We start from the raw sequence: 23434 nt of genomic DNA, 5'->3' as shown, positions 1-23434 counted from the left end.
GTGAGTCTACCTCAGCTGATTGTGACATCAATTTCAGTAGTCAAATCTCTAAGTTCAAGAATTTCTAAGTTTAAAAGCTGAATATTTCTGAATCCAGTAATCAGTAGCTTGAGCCAATGAAGCTAATTTAAACTCAGTAATGATAATGTTTTAGTAATAATAATCACAAAAAATGCATTAAAATAGATTTTAAGATGAAATCTGTTGTTTTGTGTCACATCCACTTTTATTTGATGTTTTCTTGAAAATGCTAGCTAAAAGGCTTAAGCTAAATAGATTTGATAAGGGGTTCAAAAGGATTTCTATTTAAGAGGAAAATTCAATACTGTATTCAGATTAGATAAAATGCTGTTGAGCTTCAATCATTACACACATACAGTAGGCCTGTCTTATCACATTTCATACTGGCATTGAGCTTTCAGTCCGTCAGATTGGAGCCTTCCTCTTTCTTCTTATCTAAGCAGCTGGCAGTGGGAGGAAAGCAATGCCAACATTATTTAACAAGCACCCACTGACCTATCAAAGCCATCGTCAGCACAGGCAGCTAACTGTTTATGATGTCCTAAAAAGAGCGTAATGAGTGTAGCAGGAATGCCTGATGGGGCCAGGATAACGGCCTTGTTACTTGAAAACTCCTCTCCAAACATTTGGCTCGACGGCATCCGTTTCTGTTATCACTCCTCATCTCCACATTATTTCCGTCATGGTGTCAGACTTTTTTTTTGGGTGGACTGGGCGGGATGGGAGGGCGCAGGGTTGGAGGCAGGAACTTAATTTTCAAACTCAAAAGGACAGAATGAAGCCTTCAAGTTAATATTACCCCGCGGAGAGCTCAGAGAACCAGCTGCATTTTAATGGGGATTAATACCCGGGCTCTGTCGGCACATTATTCACCTTTATCAGCTCCAACAAGCAGGCAGGCGATGAGAGAATAGAGGCCCTCTCTCCCTCACTCACTTTGTAGGGTGGAACAGAGGCTGAAACAATGCAGTGAAAATGAAGGATGAAATGGGCACCGATTATACTGTCAGTCACATTAAAGTTTAACTGGGTGGAGGCTTGGATGGACCCTCCTTTGAGGCACTGGCGGGTACAGACACTAAAGAGTTTGAGAGTGAGTGATGGAGGAGAAATTCTTGCTTTTGATTATGCAGAGGCGGTCTGAATCTCTCTGTCTCTGAGAGCAAAAGTGAACCTTTGTCTTAGAGGGAGAAAAAACCCAAAATGTCAGAGGGGTTTTTAATGATCTCAGAGCAGTCTAACCCATTGCCAAGTTTCGACAGCTATGTCGGTGGAATTTTGCTTATGAACATAGTAACTTTGATCCCGCATTTGCGCAATACACAACTTGAGTGGTTTTGTTAAACCAGTGTGTTTATTGGTAACCTTGTGGACGAAGACATAGACAAGTAAAGCACATCAATTTCAGACCTCCCCTTAATTGTGACACAGTGAATGATTAAAAACACAATTGTTTCCCGCTGATGCAGGTCTTCTTCAGACAAAAGGTTTTCTCTTTGCTTTGTGCTCAACATGATGATGATTTTTTTTGAAGTGACAGCACCCAGGCTCCAGTTTTGTGCCGAAGTCTCCCTTTGTGCCATAATATGATCCAGCAGATTTCCTCTGAAATCCATCCGGGAGGCTCACACAATCTGTGCATTTACATGCTGTACAAAAATGTGATTATTCCACACCTTTAGGCAGTAATTTCATTTATGTTGGTGTCAACGGGAAGACCGGTATCCTTTTCCAGGTTTAGGAATTAAGAATAATCTGGTAAACACAGCTGTGTTTCTGTTTGGGAAACCTTTTTGTTTGTAATTCTTACCAATACCCAGCATTCTCTAAAAACTCACCTGTCAACTGAGCCTTTCCTCCAATAGTGCCAATAAAACTATCACAGGTCATATCACTAAACAGGTTTATAATTTATTTCATATGCACTGAAAAATATTCCAATACGTGTTTCAAAATGAAGGTAGTGTGGAAATGTGATTACTGATCATACTGAATGAGCATTGAGGTGTTAGAGTAATCAGACAGACACAATATACGTAATCATGTTTTCTGATTTCCTCGTGGAGTGATTGCTCACATTAATTTGGCTTTTTGTGCTTTTATGCAGGGTGCTTTATTTCTTTTTTAATTTTGTTGATTTTTACACAAGTAATCTGTTTTTTGTGTTCATGTGCGGATTTACTGAATGCAGCCTGTAGTGTTGATGTTGACATGGTTTTTCTGGATACAATGTAACAATATTAATCAAGCTGAGTGCGTGATAAACAGTTTACAAGAATCTCAAAGAAAAAATGTGGATCAACATAGGTGAACTGTATATATGGCTGCATAATGTTTGGTGTTAATGAGCCACTAATGTTAGTGTTAGTGATCATGGTTTCATCAGATAGTCTGAGCTCTGGATTTTCAGTGAATTTCCCCTAAATGCCGTTTGTTCAATGTCGCCCCCTGCAGGCTTCTTCCCTGGCAGTTCCCAAGGCTGTGACGCCTTCCTTCGCCACAAGATGACACTGATATCGCCATCCATCCTGAAGAAATACGGCATTCCCTTTGATAGGGTGAGCAGCAACCGACATTTTATTGATGCCCATTGAAAACTGGATATGAAATAGTTGAAACTGTAAACATGCGATGAACACTGCTCATTCACTACGTACATCATATTTATTGTGTTTTCAAGTCAAGTTTTCTATATTATTACTCCAGCCAGCTGATAATCATGATGCTCACATTAATTTGGAGCCACTTGCCTACATTTTTTTGACCCCCTGGTCACATGACACTGGGACAGTACCTATCATGTTTTTCAGTTGACTAACATGACCAACAATACTAACTTGCATGTCGTTCAGTATAACATCAATTACAGGATGCAGGCGTGTATGGCTTTAACAATCACCAGACAATACTAAGATCAAAATTATATTCAATGGTTGAATTTGTTTACAGAATATATTTTTATAAAAACCAATGTCCTTGCATCATAAACCTATCATCCTTTTTTTTTAAAACAAATGTGAATTAATTGGCATTTTTCACCATTCTGGTTTCATTCAGTGAGTATTCAGTTGACAGTATGAATCCTTGCAGACTGAAGGAAAAGAAAGTTCTTCACTGTCAGCAAAGGGTTTCCTCTCCACCCCGTTTAACACTTCAACACCCCCCTCCCCCCCACGTCATTATCACGGCGAACATGTTACTTGTTACACACCTACAGTACATCTCTCGATTCATGTGTAAAAATAAAATCGTCTTCATGCATTCTTGCAAGAGCAAAAAGGGCTGTTTGATATCTGAACCTCCGCCTTTTAGTTGAGGAAGTTTATCTCCCGTTCTCAGCCTCTACTCCTGTTTCTTCCCTCATGCCTGTCACCTTGCAAGGCTTGATGTGTCTCTTGATTGCCTGGATTCAGGCTTCACAGAGAAGTTGAGATCCACAGCCAGCCACAGATATAGGGCTTAAGTTTTAGGGCAACACATAAAAAAAAGAGAATCCGCTTAACTTGTCCTCACATTAAAAAAAAAACAAAAAAAAAAAATCTGAATAACATTGAGTTCATGGGAAGAAGTCAACACTTGCAGCAGCAGTCATAAATTACTTTTGCTCATAAATCAGAAAAGTTGGGAGAGAGATGGTCAAGTGATGCAATGAGAGAGAGAGAGAGGCCATGGTGTAATCAGTTCAGCCATACTCTGATACTGATATCCTTTGATAGAGACATATAACCAGGGAAATTAGCACTTAATTTGGTGACAAACAGTTAGGGGACGATAAGATGTAACGGTACTGCAGAACAGTAAGATACAGCGGAGATAGTAGGGCTGGCTAACCCGCCAGCTAATAAGACAAACATCGAGCTGCTCTGGTAAAAATGAGAAGATATGAGGAATCGCTTGAGATGCAAAAACATTCACTTTATTGGAATCAGTGAGGACAAAGAAGGAGGGGATACAGTAAAGTTGGAGGAGCTGATTCCGGACCTGCTGGAAATATAGGAAAAACATAAGACACAGCAGCCATGACTCGGGGACCGACACAGACCCACACTTTTGAAGTTTTTGATATCATCAGGCAAGGATGCGGAGCTGAGGGTAGCGAGAAACAAAGGCAAGCTGAGCTGGGGGAAACAATGTAATGCAATAATCACCACATTATATTAGCATGAACAGATCAGTCTATATTAAATTCCCTTTTATTTTATTTAACTACATAATAGTATAGATTTTTTTGTAGCCACAATACAGAATGAGTAGGTGTAATTTGCATCTCTCTGTAAATAAGATTATTTTGTGAGAATAAAAGTGTTAGTGGAGCTTTGAGTTTTGTCAAGGTGCAGTCTGCTGGGTGTGTTGAGGACTCGGGAGTACAAATTTATGAGAATGGGAAGACGCTTAATAAAAATAAAATAAAATTTAATACAGACTGATTTGTTCATCTTAATACATTTATATTTATGTAAATGTGATAATAATCCAACTGCTTTTGGGGATTTTTGGAGCAAATACATTACCTCTTAAAGCTGCAGCGGCATTTGATAATGTACTAATGAACTATGGGAAAGGTCATGAGGCATCTATATATTATTCCATGTTGATTAATAACCTGGGTAATGGAGCTTTATCAGCTCAGGAGGAGGAGACAAAGATATGCCTCACACAGTTTAAGATGATGCATCGTTTCTGTTTGACTCCTTCCAGATTGTTCAGAGTTGGGAAAATGCCAAATTGCTGGCAATGCAAGTCCAAGGAAGGTCACTTAATTCATGCTTTATGGTCTTGTGATAAAGTTCAAGAATTCTGGGCCAGGGTATATGCAATTCTCTGCAAAGTTTCAGAGACCCAAATTCCATTTAGCCCCTGATGTTTTTGTTTTTGATGGATGAGTCCTAATGGGAAGAGATAAACACATTAGAAATTGGGTCTAAACTAGTGTCATGACAAGCAGACAGATTCTTTTCAGAGCTTGAAACTGAGGGGAGTGCCTTCAGTCGAAGAATGGACTGCAGAGATGGGGCAGAGAAGCAGCTTTGGAAAAGATATCATGTAAACACTTTGGAAGAATGGTTGTGTGTGTATATAATAAGCAATTGGGCAAATACTTGACATTTCTGGAGGGCTCCTTACTTGGGCCTTACCAGGTGAGAGTCACAGGTGATGTGTTTAATAGAATATATATTCTATTAATAAATAAATGTGTATATATATATATAGTGCACACAATGTTTTTTCTTCAATCTTGACTTGCTGCCTTGTTAAATGTGTAAATCTTTTGTTTGGTTTTTCTCTTTCCTATGATCAGATAACTCAAAATGAAGGGGAGTTCATGATCACCTTTCCCTATGGCTACCATGCCGGCTTTAACCATGGCTTCAACTGTGCTGAATCCACAAACTTTGCCACCCTGCGCTGGGTGGACTATGGAAAAATGGCTACCCAGGTAAGACAATATAGACAACATCACACTTACATACTGAACGCACACCTGCAATCAAACTGAGCCCACTGCCAGAACACATTGTGTGATGTGTGTGAATACACTTCTGCCTCTATTATTTCAGACAGTGCTGTTTTAATTAACCTCCCCCTCGACCTCTCTAGCTGTACATTAAGTTGTAGCTATTTAATTTCCTTTTTAATATTTGGAGGTTCAGCATTTCACTCATTTATTCTAGTCACAAAGTGTCATCTAATGCTTAAAAAAAATAAATAGTTAAACTGGTAAAACTGAAAAATAACTGAACTCGTGATTCAAGGAGAAAACTGGTCATGTACTGTACACTTAGATTTACATACTGTACTTGTGTTTTGCAAGTTTTGTGGAAAATAGCAACACATGTCATTGATGGTTTTGTGACCACAGGGTTCAAATCTGGACAGAAGCCTAAAAATGTTCAATTTCTGGGTTTTAAATTCTTAACTGGAACCAAATCAAGATGCTGTAACCCTTCAATAAAGATGTTCATAAATGGTCCTAATATTGGCTTTGTGCATCTAAATTGCATTACTTATTGTAATGTAAGCCTCCCTGAGGCAATGTGGGCACCGTGCTGTTATGTAAACACCAGTTTAGACATGGTGTTTCAGGTTGATAAAATTGTGGCAGAAACCTGAACATTTGAATATTTTTTCCATATAAATTTTGCTATTTAAAAATAATTGTCCTTGAAACAAGCTGTGAAAGGAAACATATGCAAACCTTCACCTAAAACTGCACCAGTACCATCATCATCACCACGCAAACATTATTCTACTCTTTAGGGGAGCCATAGTAGGCACTTGGAAGAGGTTTGATCAGACGTGTGATTCAGCAGTGAGGTAACTTCACAGCGTTCCTGCTGTGGCTGTTTGCCCCTATGAAGAGATGAAGTAATAGATCATATCGAAATATAACAGCAGCGTCTGGTTCTCTGCTACACACCATCTGTTACTGACACTAACCATACCCTCGCATCCATCCACTGACGCAAACTGCCTCTTTGCCTGTGGGCTGTTGAGCATGAAATTGACAGGGCATGGGTTGGTTGTGGACGGGAGCCCAACTACAATGTCCTCTGCAACTCCCCCCTCGTCTCTTTTCTATACGTTCCACTTAATTTTCCTGTTCAATTCTTCCCTCTCTCTCTCACTCTCTTTGTGTGTGTGTGTGTTTGCGTGCGCCATCTTTCTCTTCTTTCGCTCTACTTGGCTGCATGTCAGATTTATGAGGTGACAGTTTGCAGAAGTATGTCTCTCCCTCTTTCCCATTCTCGACCTTCCTGCTTTACCCATGTGGCCACTTGTAATTTAAGAACCAGTAGTCCAAGCTCCAGCAGTCTTCCCTCCACCCAGCCCAGTGCACATGGGAGCATCTCCACTACACTTGTCTCAGTCTGATAAAGAAGAGTGGTCCACTCTTCTAATCCGAGTCGACAAAACGACAGCGCAGCACCACACTCAGAGAATCAGAGGAATGTGAAAGAGAACAGCTGGGCCAATGAGACGGTCTCTCTATCTGTCTGCCTATCCATATTTCCACCTTACTCTTTCTGGGGTGTTAGACTAGCATAGTGGTTACAGAGATCATCTCATAATTAGTGCAACATTATTTCAGACCCATTTAGGCTCCCTCACTATGCATATGTCTGAGTAAGGTCAGTTTAACGTTCCTTTGTTGAGTTGCGGTTATCACAAATGGCACTCCCTGACTTCATCCAAGTTTTCTTATCCACCCTAAAAGTTAAGTAAATGGCTATATACTGTCCTTTCTTTCTAGAAAAAGTGTCAATATGTTGTCTGGAAGTAATCGCCAACACATTTTAAATTTTGTACCTATTTTGACCAACAACCTGTGTAATCAGAGAGTAACTGTAGCATCACAAGCTCCAACATAACTTTCAAAAATATCAGTGCTATAGGATGAAAAGTTGAATGAACTTGACCACCAATCCTTTGTGAATGTATAAAATTTACAGTGAGAAGGTAACAGTTGATATTTGGTTATTTAGTTTAATATTAATGGCTTAAAGGCTTGTACATGTGAGGTTTAAGGTGTGTTTTTCTCTGTGGTGTTAATGTGAATGACTATATTACACATTAGCAAGCCAAAATGAGCTTTTTCAGATCAAGTCCTGAAAACATAAATTGGAATACTTGTTTTCAAAAGTAAGAAAGTTGAGTCAAAGTCAAGTTTTTAGAGAAAATACAACTTTGAGTACACCTAAGCCCTGAAGTTTAGAGCTCCTATTTAAAGTGTGAACATTGCTGTGCAGTATTTTCAGGTCGGTGATTTTATTTCCTCTCCACTCCAATTTCATTTGAGCAATTTGTGTCCATATATACAGTAGTTTTATATAGCTCGCCTACGCCAGCCACTTACTTGGCAACAATGAAGTCTCCTTCTTTCTTGGTCGCTCTCTTAACTGCCTCCTTCTTTCTCTTCCTGTCTTTGGCTCAAGCAGTCATCTGTTAACTCGTTTGGCTGTCTCTCCACCCTCTGCCGCCCTCACTCTACCGTTCTGTCAGCACCAAAAGGGACAGTGAACGATGGGGCTTGGTATCAAATTTGTCACCGTTTGGGGGCTGCCAGCACACGACAGAGAGAAGGGGAGAGTGAGCCTGGGCATGCTTCATATGTCAGTCTTCTTAAATACAAGCTCCTCAACTGCTGACCCATCTGTCTGACTTGCTAAGTGAACACACACCTGCAGTCAAACCAAGCCCACTGCCAGTACTCCTTGCATTTTGTGTGTGGACGCACTTCTGCCTCTGTTATTTCACACATCGCAATCTTAATTAACCTCAACCTTTCGAGCTAAGCGTTAAGATGTAGCTGTGTAATTTTCCGTTGTAGTCATTTGGAGGTTCAGTATCTCAAATAGATGAGTGTTGATTCGAGGTGGCTGCTGTAGGGATCAGCTTACTCCAGACAAAAGAAAAACATCAACCATCAATACTATATCCTTTTACATAACATCACATTCCTAATAGATAGTCAGAGGCTTAAGCACCTTGTTTATTTAAAAAAACAACTTAAAACTAGATGTTGATCCAGTATTTATCTAGTCACCAAGTATCCTCCAGTGCTTAGAAAGACACGATGGAAGAAACAGGAAAATTCCTTAGAATAAAATAGGTGAAATCTGTTGCTCTACTAGTCACACTTAGTAATTTCACATATACATTTTCAGGCAAGTTTGGTTGAAAACAACACACCGGTGAGCCCACTGATGCACTGAAGATGGGAAAAAAATCCTTGTACATTATTTATGAAAATATTTATGTCTGCTGCACCTTCATGTTGCTGAATGTTAACAGTTTCCTCTGTATTCTCAATAAAAGCCTCTCTCCGTTCGTTTGGTGCTCAGTCACACTTTGTGGCTGTTCCCCCAGGCTGCCAGGGTGATTTTTCTGTCTGGGAGAGGAGCAGAAATCATCCTCCCAGTTCCCAGACTAAATCACATCACTTTTTCATCTCGAAAGTGAATTACATATGACTCACTCTGTCTCTTTTTATGTTTGTTTGCAGGCTTTGTCTTGTTTTGGCGAGCCCAGACATGCTGTGATTGGACATACTGAATTCTTATTAGACTTGCAGCTTACAGGATGTCCATCACATATCATAGTGTATTATCTCAGTTCTGTGGTTTGCTTGCTGCATTATTAAACAGATAAAAGAGTGTGATTGCTCTTCAAGTAGATACAGTGGAGGAAATTATTATTTGATCCCCTGCTGATTTTGTCAGTTTACCCCCTTACAAAGACATGAACAGTCCATAATTTCTATGGTAGGTTTATTCTAACAGAGAAAATCCAGAAAAAAAATTAAGTAAAGGTTATAAATTCATTCGTAGTTGATTGAGTGAAATAAGTATTTGATCCTCAAGCAAAACGTGTCTAGTACTTGGTGGAGAAACCCTTGTTGGCAAGCATAGAGGTCAGACATTTCTTGTAGTTGGTCACCAGGTTTGCGCATATCTCAGGAGGGATTTTGGTCCACTCCTCTTTAAAGATACTCTCCAAATCCTGAAGGTTTCGAGGCTGTTGCTTAGCAACTCGAAGTTTCAGCTCCCTCCACAGTTTTTTATGGGATTAAGGTCCGGAGACTGGCTAGGCTTCTTGAGCCACCCCTTTGTTGCCCTGGCCGTATGTTTTGGGTCATTGTCATGCTGGAAGACCCATCCACGACCCATCTTCAGTGTTCTGGCTGAGGCCAGGAGGCTCTCATCCAAGATTCTACGGTACATGGGCCTTTTCATCGGCCCTTCAATGTGGTGAAGTCTTCCTGTATCCTTAGCAGAGAAACAGCCCCAAGGCTGAGTGTTACCACTTCCATGTTGGACAGTGAGGATGGTGTTTTTGGGGTCATATTCAGCATTTTTCTGCCTCCAAACATGTCAAGTCATGTTGATGCCAAAAAATTCAATTTTGGTCTCATCTGACCAGATCATATTCTCCTAAGCCTTCTCTGAATCATCCAGGTGTTCATTGGCAAACTTCAGACTTAGGGCTACAACTAATGATTATTTTGATAATCGATTAATCGGTCGATTATTTTTTCGTTTATATTATTCTTAATGATTTTCACACACAACCTGTGAAAACAACAAGAAAGGTCAATAGTTGTACCAGTTTGGGGATGTCGTAACAAGCCTTGTAAAGAGTTGTTTTTACCACATTGATATCCCCAAAGGAGATCCGGACGCCAACACGTAGGAGAAAGTTGTTTAGAATTCCAGGAAACCGAATCTTGGCTGGAACACGCCAGGTCAAGTTGACCTGATACGCACACAATAACAAATGACACCCACACACCAACGGGTGACGTTTTCATTTTTTCAAACTCCAAAACTTAAAGGACATCAGTTAGGAGCATTTTAATCTGAACTAAACGATTATACACAAAGCTATTAAAGGATAATTACCGTTTTTTTACAATCTGGACCTTATTTCTAGCATAAAATACAATCATTTACTCACCCAGACAACTTTGGTGTCATTTGGAGTCGTTCGGACGAAATTAGCTCCAGTGGAGCGCTGCGTATGTCCGTATAATGCGAGTACACGGGGCACCGAAGCACAGCCTCTATATAACGCATTATCTGCCACGAAACTAGTTCATTTCACCAATATTTTGTTATGATACGTTAGTGCTATTCTCCTCCGAGCCCGTGGTGGCATGTTATCAACATCAGGGGTCTGTAGGTTGACCTACTAACCTCTGATCTGGATGATGTCATTTCAGATGATGTCAGATCAGAGGTTATCTATGAGAGGTTATCTATGAGAGGTTAGTCCTTAGACAGCTCTTTGGTCTTGCCCATGGTGGTGGAGAGGTTTGAATGGAACAGATTGATTCTGTGACAGGTGGCTTTTATACACATAACGAGTTGAGATTAGGAGAACTTTCCTAAAGGGACAGGACTAATTTGAGTGCCTCATGGGCGCATAAATGGTCTCTGGGGGTCAGAATTCTTGCTGGTTGGTACGGGATCAAATACTCATTTCACTCAATCAAATAAAAATTAATTTATAACCATTATTTAATGTTTTTTTCTGGATTTTTTGTTGATATTCTGTCTCTCTCTGTTAAAATAAACCTACCATAAAACATATGGACTATTCATATTTTTGTAAGTGAAAGACACAAAGAAAGTCTACCTATACTTTCATTATTACATTAAAAACCTGTGATTTCATCCCTACTTCTGTCACTGCATGAAATGTGAAATGCATGATCATCAAAAGGACACTGTTGGGGCTCATAAAACATGTATTAGGCCAAAGGCTTCCCTTGCCAAACTGAACCCAAGTGCATTACAGATCTGACTCCGGGCAGTTTTAATTTCCAGTTTCTAAATTAAAATTGTCACAGATCATGCCAAGCCAAGAGATTTCACTGTGTCGTGATGTTGGTGAAAGATTAGGGATACTTTGTATTATCTTTGACATATCAAGTGTTTAGTCACACAAAAGATGTTGTGATGTCATGATCTTTGCCTGTTATTTTTGTAATTTTGGAAATTTACTGCTTGCAATATCTCCTTAGGGAAGTTGCAGCTATTTTATAGTCTTTGGTGAGGATGAGAGTAGACCAGAGGCTTCTGGCCATACAGTTATATTAATGTTTATTGTTTCCTCACAGTTAAAATATCGCTGACATTTACAAAAGAAAGTTGGTGCATCGTAAAAATAAACCAGATAGTTGCTGCAAACACAAAATGCAGTTGTGCTGTAAATAAAAAACAGCACAACTGCCCGTTAATTAAGGTCTACATTTTTGAAAGCCATACACCACAAATGTATTAACATTTCTACGCCCCACCCCTTTCTTATTCAGCATATTAGACAGTAGTTGTGTATGGTAGCCAAGGAAAAATGGTAAAACATGAGAGCACTTTAGTGATTATTTAAACTTGGTCAGCATTTTCTGCTACATGCATCACAGTGAAAGTTCTAAGTTAATCTTTATGGAACAGTAGGTTCACTCTAGGTTTCAATGTTTCCCTCTAGGACTTTTTCAGCAGCAGTGCTGTTGTGCATGCAGAGTCCACCTTGCCAGGACTCATATTTGCGCACACCAGCAGTGGATAAGAACTTCAAACTAGCTTAGATCTGTTTCAGATTCAATTAATTCAAGTCCACAGAGTCATGTGTGTAATAATTTCGGTGTTTTTGACACTAGAAGGGCTCTGGAGGTCCAGATAAGTGTTATTGTTATAAACTGTGCAATTTCACGTCATGTTGGACCATTATCATTATAAAAAATACAATACAGGTTGTAGTTTTTCATAGTACAGTCGGACATAAGCAATGTCCTCCTTATACGTAATACTGGTTGAAGCGGCAATATGGACAGGAGACTCCCATTAAAGTCCATGTAAAGTAAGAATAAATATGTGTTCTGAGTTTGACATACCACAGAAAAGTGCGTTGTTAACCACCCTGCCAAATTTGAATGATTAAAAAAATCACTAAATATATGAAATTAGGCTTCCAAGTGTCACCTGTCAAAGTCACCACCTCTACCCGAAACATGGATGCTATGTCTGAGAGCTTTCTGCTGCTAAGTCAGCTGCTAGCTCGGCGGCTAACTAAAATACATTTATGGCCTTTTTAATGTGTTTAGAAGAAAATGTCTGAATTCACTTTACACGGTCTGGACTGGAGGTCTTAATTTGGTGAACATTTATAATTATTGATGTGATGATATTTGGGTGTGTATGGTCTGGAAACAATGTAACAAACAGTAACGTTAATCACCATGGCAACAATGGCAACAAAGGTTTTATTGCAATAAAACCTTTTGTGAGTGCATGTGTGTGGAGGACAAAGACGAGAGGCCATATGCGATACCAGTTCCCATTCTCTCCCCACAAGCTCCGGTCAGTTGCTCGAAGCATGGTCTGTGTTCATTGTGATTATCATGTACAATGTGAAATTTCAGCAGTGGCGTTTATCAGTTTGTGGGGGCACTGCAGGTTTTTAACAGCATGAGCAGCTGGATGATTTACAGTCCTGCTCTGCAGTATATTCTGCATCTAATTGGTTGCATCATCTAATCTAAGTAAAGCAACCATGAAGAGTTTTGGATTGTTCGAAATGGTCCACATGCTGGGGGTCAGGTCAGCCAGGTCAGACTCAAACACTGTTTTGTTATTAGTAATCTGTATCTCCACTGAGTCCACTGATCCACAGTATGTCTCCAGGCTCGAGGGTTTTCAGTGGCTCCAACAATTTAGCTTCATTAGTATCCCAAGTATACTTCAGGGCTCATTGAATGCCTGCCTCAGGGCGATCTTTTGTTTTCCCAGGTTATGCATCTTAAAGCGTGTTTCCCTAATAAAGCTTTTATGATAATAAAATGTAGGCTCTTGAGGATGGGAGCAATCACTGTAACCTCTTAATAGTTTCATAAAAATCAATGAGCTACTGTATCTTTTCTACAAATGAAAATAGCAGATTTTGTCAGGCACAATAAGTGTAATAGCAATATTCATCTCATGTTTGTTAGTTTCCCTGGCGTGTTACTGTTTTCACTAAAGATTTCATGATGGTAACAATCAGCTGTAACCATGTTCACTTACCCTGCTCAGCCCTCTCTCTTCCTGCTCCAACACCATCGACCACGCACCATATTTTAATGTTTCTGTCTGTCAAGTGGTGTCTAGATGGGATGTAGGTTGGATATTGTTTTGCTGGGGAGGGTGAGCTGCTGTGTTTCCCGTAATTGAACATAAGGCTCTCACTACAGCTCAAAAAATAATAGGGCCAGACACAAAACTAATTTTTTCATCTCCCTCTCCTTCCCCCATCATTTGTTTCATCTACCACCTTTCGTTTTCTTCATTCGAAACCTTCTTTCTCTGATTTGTTTTTTTTCTGCTGTACTGATATTTCCTTTTCACTTATATACAGCTTTTTAGTTTAATTTAACAGCTTGATCTCTTTACTACTCCTTACTCCAGTCAGGTGAATAATTAATTGACCGTTATTGCCATTATTAAAATTGTTGAAGTTGTCTTGAAGTTTGATTGTTTACAAGATTTGGCTGTCTATCTACAAAGTACATTTACCAAAGTCTTACGAACTAAGACTTTCAGTTAGTGTACATTTCCTCGATGTACAACCACACAGAACTAACTGTTTTTTTTTCTCATGAGTGTTAAGATAGGATTGGGGGCTTTAGAAGATAGAGAGCCTGCAGCTGTTAAGCTCATAATAAGTTTGGTCATAAATGATGTATTCAGTTACCCCATATTTACTCTTGGCAGATACACTTCAAATCCCTCATCCAGGAATGATCATTTGCCTCCAATTGATTTCCTTAAAAGGATAAAATCACTACAGCATGTTTATTTCTTAGGCAAACCTTTCTCAGAAAGAAGGTTGCAGTGACCGGAACATTTGACTATTGTCTATGCCAGATAGGACATGTTTCCTGGTGCTGATATTTGGGAAAGTTCTGGTTGTGCCAGAAGTTGAAGAGAGCTAGTGATTTGATGACATGCAGAGCAATGGTTCATGAGGGAGATAGGAAGTTATAAAAGCTATGTATATATTCATATTCCTTTAGTATTATTCTGCAGAATATACTCAGCTCTTTTGTAAATAAGATCTTGAACTTGGACCTCTTCTTGATTCTTCATTTTACACCCACAGGGTTATAATAATCGCTGCTTTTAGCAGTGTATAACTTGTCTTTATAGTTACTGCTACGACTTAAGAATTGACCTGATTCTGTTTATCTGTTCATAAACCTGGTGTTCCTTCTACTTGACACTGCATCAGCATGTACACTATCAATCAAGATTTATTCTCTTTTGATCATTCACTGCAGAGTTTTAAGTCAAAAATCTGCAAAGTGGAACTAAAAATATCATCTGTAACACCTGCTCTGATCATATGTTGACTTAGACCAGAATTCTACCACTGTGGTATTAAGTTCTGAAATACTTTAAATGAACTTTTCACCTTTTTAACAGTGGACAGTAGAGTTCACTTCATGCTCTACCTGCAGTTAACCCTTACTCTAACATACAGTCCTCTTTTTTTCTGCCTGTGTTTTCTTATGCAGTGTACCTGCCGTAAGGACATGGTGAAGATCTCCATGGATGTGTTTGTGCGCTGCCTGCAGCCGGATCGCTATGACTTGTGGAAGCAGGGCAAAGACACCACAGTGTTGGACCACCTTAAGTCCACTGAGCTCAGCAGCCCTGAACTGGAGACTTGGAGGCAGCATCGTGTCACTTTCCGAGCCAACCTCCTGCGAAGGTGAGGCCACATGCATTGTTTTAATTCAGAAGGTTTTCATACACAGGATACAAGTGGAACACATGCAGTGATAAACATCAAAGTATGTATGTCAGTTATTTTCATTAAAACTTTTTTTTTAAAGTTGGATTGTGTATATGTTCACAGTTTTGTATACAATAATTCTAAAATTGTCATCTATATGTGTGACATACTCAGCCAAAGACATCAAATGTATGTGTGTTCTCAAAAGGATATTACTGTATATGAGGTTTTTACTTACCCTGTCTCTTTGCACTATCACAGGGCCATGCAAAAGATGAAGCAGGTCCGTCGTCTAAAGCTGGAAGAGGTGAAGGTGCTGGCAGAGGAGGGCATCCAGCTGGATGCTGCTGACTACCAGCGTCAGGTTGAGGAGCGCGAGGCCCAGCGGAGGCAGGAGAGGGAGGAGCGTCTCGCCAAAGAAGCTATGATGACCCTGGAGGCCATGGAGCGTGAGGAGAAGGAGGCTGCTGCTAAAGCCGCAGAGACTTCAACTGCAGAAGGTAAGGAGTTAGAAAGCAGTTTAGATTGCAGTTTGTTTAACAAGAATGTAAGAGTTGTTTCCAAGCATAGGTCAAAGCATAGAGCACAGCACTAGATAAAAATGGACTTGATCAAAACCCACACAGTCGCCGCCTTTTGAATTATTACCTCTCTGGATTCATGGAATTTTTTGCAGCGGCAGCATGAAGTGTGGATAACTCCATTTTAATTTAAAATCATTTAAGATGGAACCCTCTGAGTTCAAAGCTCAGTCCCCACCCTCATAATGACTGCACCTAATCCAATCTGTCACCTTTTCACCCTCCGTAAAGTTTTTGATGAACCATCCAAACTCCTCTGAATTTTTTTCTTTCTTCTCTATTTCTCTTTAGCAGAAAAAGAACCCGAGGCCAAACCGCAGAACGTCACAGAAGACATTGAGAAAAAGAAGCAGAAAAAGCAGAAAAAGATGTCAAATATTGAGAGCTCCAGCACTGGGTTCCAGGATGCATTTGAGCAGTTTGCTACATCTGGAAACAATAATTCAAAGATTACTGTGGGTGCGAGTGACATCCCAGCAGACAACAAGCTGGATGTGAGTGCCACCCAAGTGAGTTGTTTGACTGAACTTCTTGATGTCAATTAAATGTGTCTTTTAATTAATGGATGGTATAAATTTGTTTTGCCAAAAATGTACTACATTTTTTTTAAACAGTTGTTGGTATAAGTTTAATGCACAAATTGAAAATGAAATGAAATTAATTCTTAACTATATTGGAAAGATTTTATTTATTTACTTTTCCTGAGCAAGGTTTATAGCAAGGTTAAAAACACAGTTTTTGAAGACAATGTGAAATAACAACTGTATGTTTTATTAGGCATGCTACTCCAAGATGAAGATGCCAACAGAGGTCAAAAAGAGTCGCCGTCACCCCCTTAGCAAGCCGCCCACACGGTCCCCTCTGTCCATCGTCAAGCAAGACCCTACAATAGACAAAGGTAAACATCAACAATGGTTTTGTGTTTTGTAACTGCACATTTATTTACTCTCAAGTATGTATTATTGTAAATAATATTCACAGTTTAAACTCAGTATAGTTTTCCCAGTCACAGATGAGTCACCCTTCTTTTAAATAGCATTAACACACCTACAAGATTGATAAATGTCATTTGAGAACTGCAGTGTCAGCTGATCATTCTTCCTTGACATGAATACAAATCCAGTGAATAGATTGCCATGAAAATAGTCACATTTAAAGACGGTCAGTTATCAGCATATTCATTACTAAAAGATTATCTAACAGAAATCCATATCAGTTGAACTCTGGCCCTGACACATCCACGCATCTATCCATCACCTTTTATTTTTCTTGGTCCCCCTCATTATTCACTCGTTGTCCTCTCCATCATGGTACTTAGATTGAAGAAGACACCATTTTTGTTTTGATTATCGATCTGGAGATAGAAAAGCAAACAGGATTAAAGCTCCCAGTGGGGATAATGAAATCCAGAGTGTGAGGCCTATTTTCTCTCCCCTCCCATCTGTCTTTTTCTTCTTAATTTCCTGACTGACACTTATTGATCCAAGGATCATGACTTCCAATTACCTGCATTCAAAGTCACTTTAAGTCAGCAGCAGGGGACCCGATTCAAGGCCTGTCCTTCAGAAGGGTGGATGGGGGACAATGAGAAAGAGTGGGCCAGTAGGGGGAGAGAAGGAAGAGTAAAATGGCCAGCTTGTGAAAAGATCTCCCTGCCTTAAGTCCAGGTCTGGACAAATGGTTTGGATCAGTAGCTTCAGGGGCTTCACTGCAAACTTGATTCTAGACCCAGAACAGCAAGTTTTTCATGCTTGTGCTGTGTCTGTTCATTGGCCAATCATATCAAGTGTTGTTCTAATTGTCTGAAACAGAATGTGCCGATTTTTTGTCTTGCTTATCAGAAAGATTCCTGCACATTTGCAAAATGCTACATCTGCATTTTGAAGAAAAATAAAATCACTATCAGTCTTCAAAAATCCTTGTTTCAGTATGTGTCACTTACGTCAGAAGTTGATTGTCCTCTTCTGCAGGATCGCCTCCTTTAATATATATAGTTATTTATTTATTTTAAACCCTCAGAGCTGTCCTCCCCCATGCCACTGGACAGTGACATGAAGAAACAGGAGCACCTATGGCAGAATCGCTCACCCAACTTCCTGGCAGAGAAGGCCTTCAATGCTGCTGTGGCAGCACTCCAACCACACTGTGCTATCTGCTCACTCTTCTGTCCATACACAAAGGTACAGAATCAGTATCTATAGTGCAGAACGTTGATTGGTATTACTAATGTTGGTCAACTAGCAGTCTGAGGTGCAGGAGTTCAGTAACTGAAGGACTGCAACAGCAATGGCAAAAAGTACCTTTTGTGTAGTTAATTTAAGGAACTTCAAACTGCCAAAAATACAAAGAAAAGACTTTAAACCATTTTTCTCTGTGACTGCTAATGCCAAGAATTGTACAATACAATTTGACAGTTGAGCAAGACAGTTCATTCTAGACACAGGAAAAAGAGTATTTTGTTGAAAGTGCATTATCTCAAGATCTACTAATTATCTTCTACTTGTATACAAATTCAAATTTACCAAGAGGTTATTGTGAGATGCATTTGAAAGCTCCAGGAAAGGTGATAAGTGGACATTGATTTTCAACTTTTTCTTAGACACCATCTGGAGTGTTCTTAAAGATTATGCTGATACTAAATATGGCTCAGTTATAAACATGGCATTATTTATTTATTCCTGCTAGTCAGAAACCAACATCAATTTAATGCAATTTATCATCTTTTTTTCCGGCTGCCTTTTCAGCCACACAAAGAAATCTTCAGTGACAGCCAGCGCACCTCTCTTCCCCGTCATGGCAGTCTAACTCGTCCTCTGGTCCCAGAGATGTGCTTCAGCGTTGGAGCAGGCAATACTGAGCCTCCACCCACCAACTACCACATCGGAGAGGATGGGACTAGTCTTCTGCTTCGCTGTTCTTCTTGCCACATGCAGGTTCATGCCAGTAAGTAAGGTCGATTTGTACCTGGATATCATCTTCATTTAAGATGATATCCAAAGATGAGCTGTAAAAAAAAAAAAAAAAAAAAAAAAAAAATCCTGCTACAGTACCTCTCAGGGATAAAGAAGCAATGGCAGTTGTCGAGTAGCGGGTGTGCAAAGTGTTTGTATTCTGATAATGAAAAGTCAACACTCTTGTAGCTGCGGGAAGCTTCGCAGCAAAGAGAATTAGATAACAGCTTTTACTGTGAAGCCGCCCCAGGAAGTGTGAGTTCAGCCACTGAGAGCAGCTTAGCTTAGATTACCTCTTGGTAGTTGCATGTTATTTATTGATATTTTTTAATTTTTTATTTATATATGTAAAGGGCCGCTTCACCAATTTCCAAGTTTATTCCTATGGTTCAATTTTGGGTAGTACATATTGTGATTCAGAACAGTGTGAGTCTCAATGCAAGTCCATTAAACCTCTTCTCAAGTACGGCATGCTTTATCCAACATTTTCAGCTATCAGATACCACCCCGATGAAGGCAAAATACACAAAAACAGTCGAGTTGAAAAAAAATATGTTATAGGCTACTGGAGAAGAGTTGTGGGAGATCTTTCAAATGTAATGGTTAATACTGAAATGTTTAAAAAAAAAAACAAAAAAAAAAACAGGAATATGTTTTTTTTGTTTCCTGTTTGTTGTTGTAGAAAAGTTGTATTTGATTCTGTTCAGCAGTGGGAGACTTGCAGCTGTGGGCTTACTGCAATGTTTGATTTATAACACCCAGAATCCTCCACTACTACTCTTTTCACATCTTCTTTTTTTTCTTCTTCTTCTTCTTCTTTTTTTTTACCCCCGGACTCTTGAGACTACTGTTGGGAAAATAGGAAGCGCAGAAGATGAGTTTCCACCACAGCCGTGCAACAAACTGTCGGCTCAATTCCCCTGTTGCCACGCGCAGCAAGACCTCCCAATTTAACTCTTCTTGACTCGGGTTAAACTAGCCAAGATGCTGCTCAAGAAACACACAGGCCTCTCTGAAGGCATTACACCATACACTTCCCCAGCTCTTGTTTACCCTGCTTTCTGCATTTCAGTGTTTTGCACAAAGAAAGTAGACTTTTAAGGGTGTATGACTTCTGTCAAAGCAAAGCGTGAAAGGACAAGCAGCTTGTTAACATTGTGTGAGTGACTTAGCTCTGGGGATCTCTGTGTGCTTGGTTCTACTTCTCATTGCCAAATGTTACCATCATTTAGCTAGACTAAACCAAAAATGTGTATTTAAAAAAGAAACATGCACTTACTTGCAAGGGGGTGTGTGTACTTAAAAATAAAAGAGTAGCTTATGTAATAATGTCAGTCATTTTAAAATGTCTCTATGTATGAATGTTTTGTGTCAGTCAACACATACAGCCAGATAAATTGCATACACACACACACGCACACACACACACACACACACAAACCCTCCTGGGCTCTTATTATCCTTTAAAGCTGGAGTACCTTCAGAAAGGCAAGTTCATTAGGCATCCAGGGAAGAGCTGGGCTCAGCTGGGGAAGCAGCACTTGTATTGATAAGAGGACATGAAGCAGAAAGAACTCCTGTCAGAAACACCAGCTCTGTGCTCCATCCCTTTGATCCTCATTGTTTTGGAGTGGGCACCCAACTAAAAATCATTCAGACCTGTCTAGGTGTTTTGTAAAGGCAGGACTTTTGGTTTAGGAGCTTAGATTGCCAACGATGATGTAAAAATTGCAAGGGTTATATGTCGTAAGTGTGAAAGTTTGCTGTCAAATGCTTTACAGAAAAAAACAAAATGAGACAAAATCATAACAATTAGAAAAATGGGAAAGTGTTTAGTAAAGTGTCCATTAAATGTGATATGTGTGGGATACAGTTGTGAGGTCTTCAAGCTCTCCTCTCTTACAGGTTGTTATGGTGTGAAGCCAGACTCTGTCGGTGAGTCGTGGACGTGCTCTAGGTGTGCAGCAGGTGCCTGGACAGTGGTGAGTAGCAGCATTACGAAACTCTAAAAAGAAATGGTGTGTGTGTGTGGGGGGGGGGGGGGGGGATTTCTTCCCATCTGCATCTAGTGAATTATTTTTTTTATCCCAGGTGGGGACAAAGCTGTGTATCCCCCTTACAGTGATTTATGTTGCTTTACCCATAGACCATATCAAATATCCATTTAAAAAAATCTAAGTGAAGGGCTGAACATGAGAGCAAATAACATTAAAATCAGAAATTGACTGTCAGCTCTCCTGCTAGTGTGACAGTAGAGATGACACGTATCTAGGCTATGATGACACAGTAAATGGACTGGGGTGAGGTGGGGAGATGTGTATGCATACACACCTCCACAGGAAAGAATAAAAAGAACACAGAAGTAGGTCATCACAGCAGACTGTTTTTTTTTTTTTTGTCTGACAAGTAGGCATCTACTGTAGCCTGTTTATTTTTATGATGACAGCACGTTGTGCTATTGCATGTTGTGATTATTTTCTAATCAATATTGGAGTTTTCAGTGTGCCGTGTAAACAGTGACTTGCAAGACTAACATTAAGCGGACTGGCACGTCTGGTTGAGTGGTGCTATTTGTTGGGGCCTTTTATTCTGGTGTGCTACATTCAATGTAACCTTTTGTTGTACATGATCACATCTCCTGTGTGTCTGTATCTCCTATGACGAAGGACAAGGTATGAACTTGACTTGACATCACTGAGAGTGAAGTTATTGCTTCTACAAGTGCAGTGATCAAGTTCAGGTTCCGTTATTGTTTATTAGAGAGAGTGAGAGAAACTGAGAAGGAAAGAGAGATACACACTGTGTGTGTGTGTGTGTGTGTGTGTGTGTGTGTGTGTGTGTGTGTGTGTGTTGTAAAGATGTTGTTGAAAAGAGTAAATCATGACTAGCAGCTATTATGATACTAATAATGTCTAGAAACAGGCTAAATTAGCCATGGTATGGGAACTGTGCTATTGTGTTCTGCTTTTCACTTGCTGCCCAAACTTCATTTTCATTTGCTTTTTGTTTTCCAGGAGTGTTGTCTCTGTAACTTGAGGGGAGGAGCTTTGAAGACTACCACAGACAACCGGTATGTGGCACATTCTTGGATTTAGTCATGTGTTTTTCTCTAACAATGTCACAAAAGCCAAAACCTGGGATGTAAACAAGCAACAACAAAAACAACTCATTATGACAAATGTAAATTAATATTTATTCACTTTCCATTTTTCCAAAGGATTTTTTTTCTGATAGTGTCTTTGTTTTCTTGCGGTTCGTCAAAAAATAGGGGGGAGGGGGGGGGGGGGGGCATTACCTAAATTGACAAAGCTTCATGGTAGCTGTTATTATTGCTCATACAGAAACGGAAAAAAGACATAAGTTTCCATTCAAAACAAAAGTTCAGTCTAGTTTTGGAGACTACTGTTGTCCTGTAAATGCTGACTTATTTAGTTTCCATCATGGATTGATGCAATTTTGAAAAGACTTCGTGAGGCAAACACAGAAAATTCAGTTGACAATTACTGACCACAGCATTGTCAGCCTTGTAGTACTATTAGTTCTACATTTGTCGATCTTCAAAAATGTAACGTTTTTGTGGTGTCTCTTTCTGTGACTAGGTGGGTCCACGTCATCTGTGCCATCGCTGTGGCTGAAGCTCGCTTTGTTAACGCCATCGAGAGAGAGCCAGTGGACGTCAGTGCTGTTCCAGAAACACGCAAGAATCTGGTAAGTTGAGGCACAGACAAAGAAACGCTTCATGCTTTCATTGTGTAAAGGGATGTCAAACCATCAGGAAAAAATATCTTTACTTACTTAATAATGGCCTCTCTCTTTGCAGAAAATTACCATTTTCTATGTGCTCATTGCTCACTGCAGCTGTTATGAATTTCTCTCTTCATCCCTGATCTCCTTTTCTTACTCTACAGACTCTTCCTACATTAAACCAAATTACTGTCTTTCTTGCTCACTGCGTCTATATCCATCACTCTCTCCGTTACCCTCCCTCCTTCCCTGGTGGATGGATAGATCGTGTTTTTGCGAGCTGTGGAGGACATGGGGTAAAACAGATGTGCTGAGGGGAATGGCTGAATAATCAGCTGTCATTTCTCACTGCGCCAAATGAACTGCATCGATCCCGTGGGCAGGAGGCAATTTCCCCATTGCTGCCGCGTCTTTGAACACAGCTCCCTCCCTCTGTTTTTTCTCTCCATTTCTCCTTCCCCAGGATCTGCTCACCCCTCCATTCACCTGATCCCACTTCACAGGCAGCAGCACTGCTTGCTGGTGCATTATCACAAATCTACAAATAATGTCACCTCTCTCCCTCCCCTTCTCTCTGAATAATCTATCAAAGACAAGCTGGGTGACATTTGCATCCGAGTGCTGTCAAAGCAGGTTTCCTCCATCTCTTCTTAAAAGGCCACGAGAAGAAGCTTTGCGGTCTAATGATTCCGATGACTGGGCTAATCAAATGTGAACACGCACCCTTAGAACCAGTTTATATTGGACTGTGTTCAGCAATCTGCGTCTCACCCCCATCTTTGAACGTTTAGAGCGATTTCACAATAGCTGCTTCTCAACTTTGTGATTTCAAAATTTCTCTGGCATTGTAACTCTGCACAAGTC

General features: G+C 40.0%; 1 protein-coding gene across 2 annotated transcripts in view; it reads left to right on the top strand.

Annotated features, from left to right (window-relative positions):
• kdm4b (lysine (K)-specific demethylase 4B) overlaps nt 1–23434 on the top strand; it is a 51463-nt gene that overhangs the window by 19559 nt on the left and 8470 nt on the right. The window contains exons 7-17 of one of the 2 annotated variants that reach the window (XM_053322042.1): nt 2476–2579; nt 5321–5458; nt 15074–15270; nt 15556–15794; nt 16167–16369; nt 16653–16773; nt 17895–18055; nt 18620–18818; nt 20732–20808; nt 21841–21896; nt 22426–22534. In XM_053322042.1, coding sequence (XP_053178017.1) covers nt 2476–2579; nt 5321–5458; nt 15074–15270; nt 15556–15794; nt 16167–16369; nt 16653–16773; nt 17895–18055; nt 18620–18818; nt 20732–20808; nt 21841–21896; nt 22426–22534 — 1604 coding nt within the window. Of the gene's footprint in view, nt 1–2475; nt 2580–5320; nt 5459–15073; nt 15271–15555; nt 15795–16166; nt 16385–16652; nt 16774–17894; nt 18056–18619; nt 18819–20731; nt 20809–21840; nt 21897–22425; nt 22535–23434 lie in introns of both variants that reach the window. The other variant, XM_053322041.1, reaches the window with a different exon arrangement.

This window comes from Scomber japonicus, chromosome 7 (assembly GCF_027409825.1).
Source record: "Scomber japonicus isolate fScoJap1 chromosome 7, fScoJap1.pri, whole genome shotgun sequence".
NCBI lineage: Eukaryota > Metazoa > Chordata > Actinopteri > Scombriformes > Scombridae > Scomber > Scomber japonicus.
This window is presented reverse-complemented; position numbering and strand designations above follow the sequence as displayed.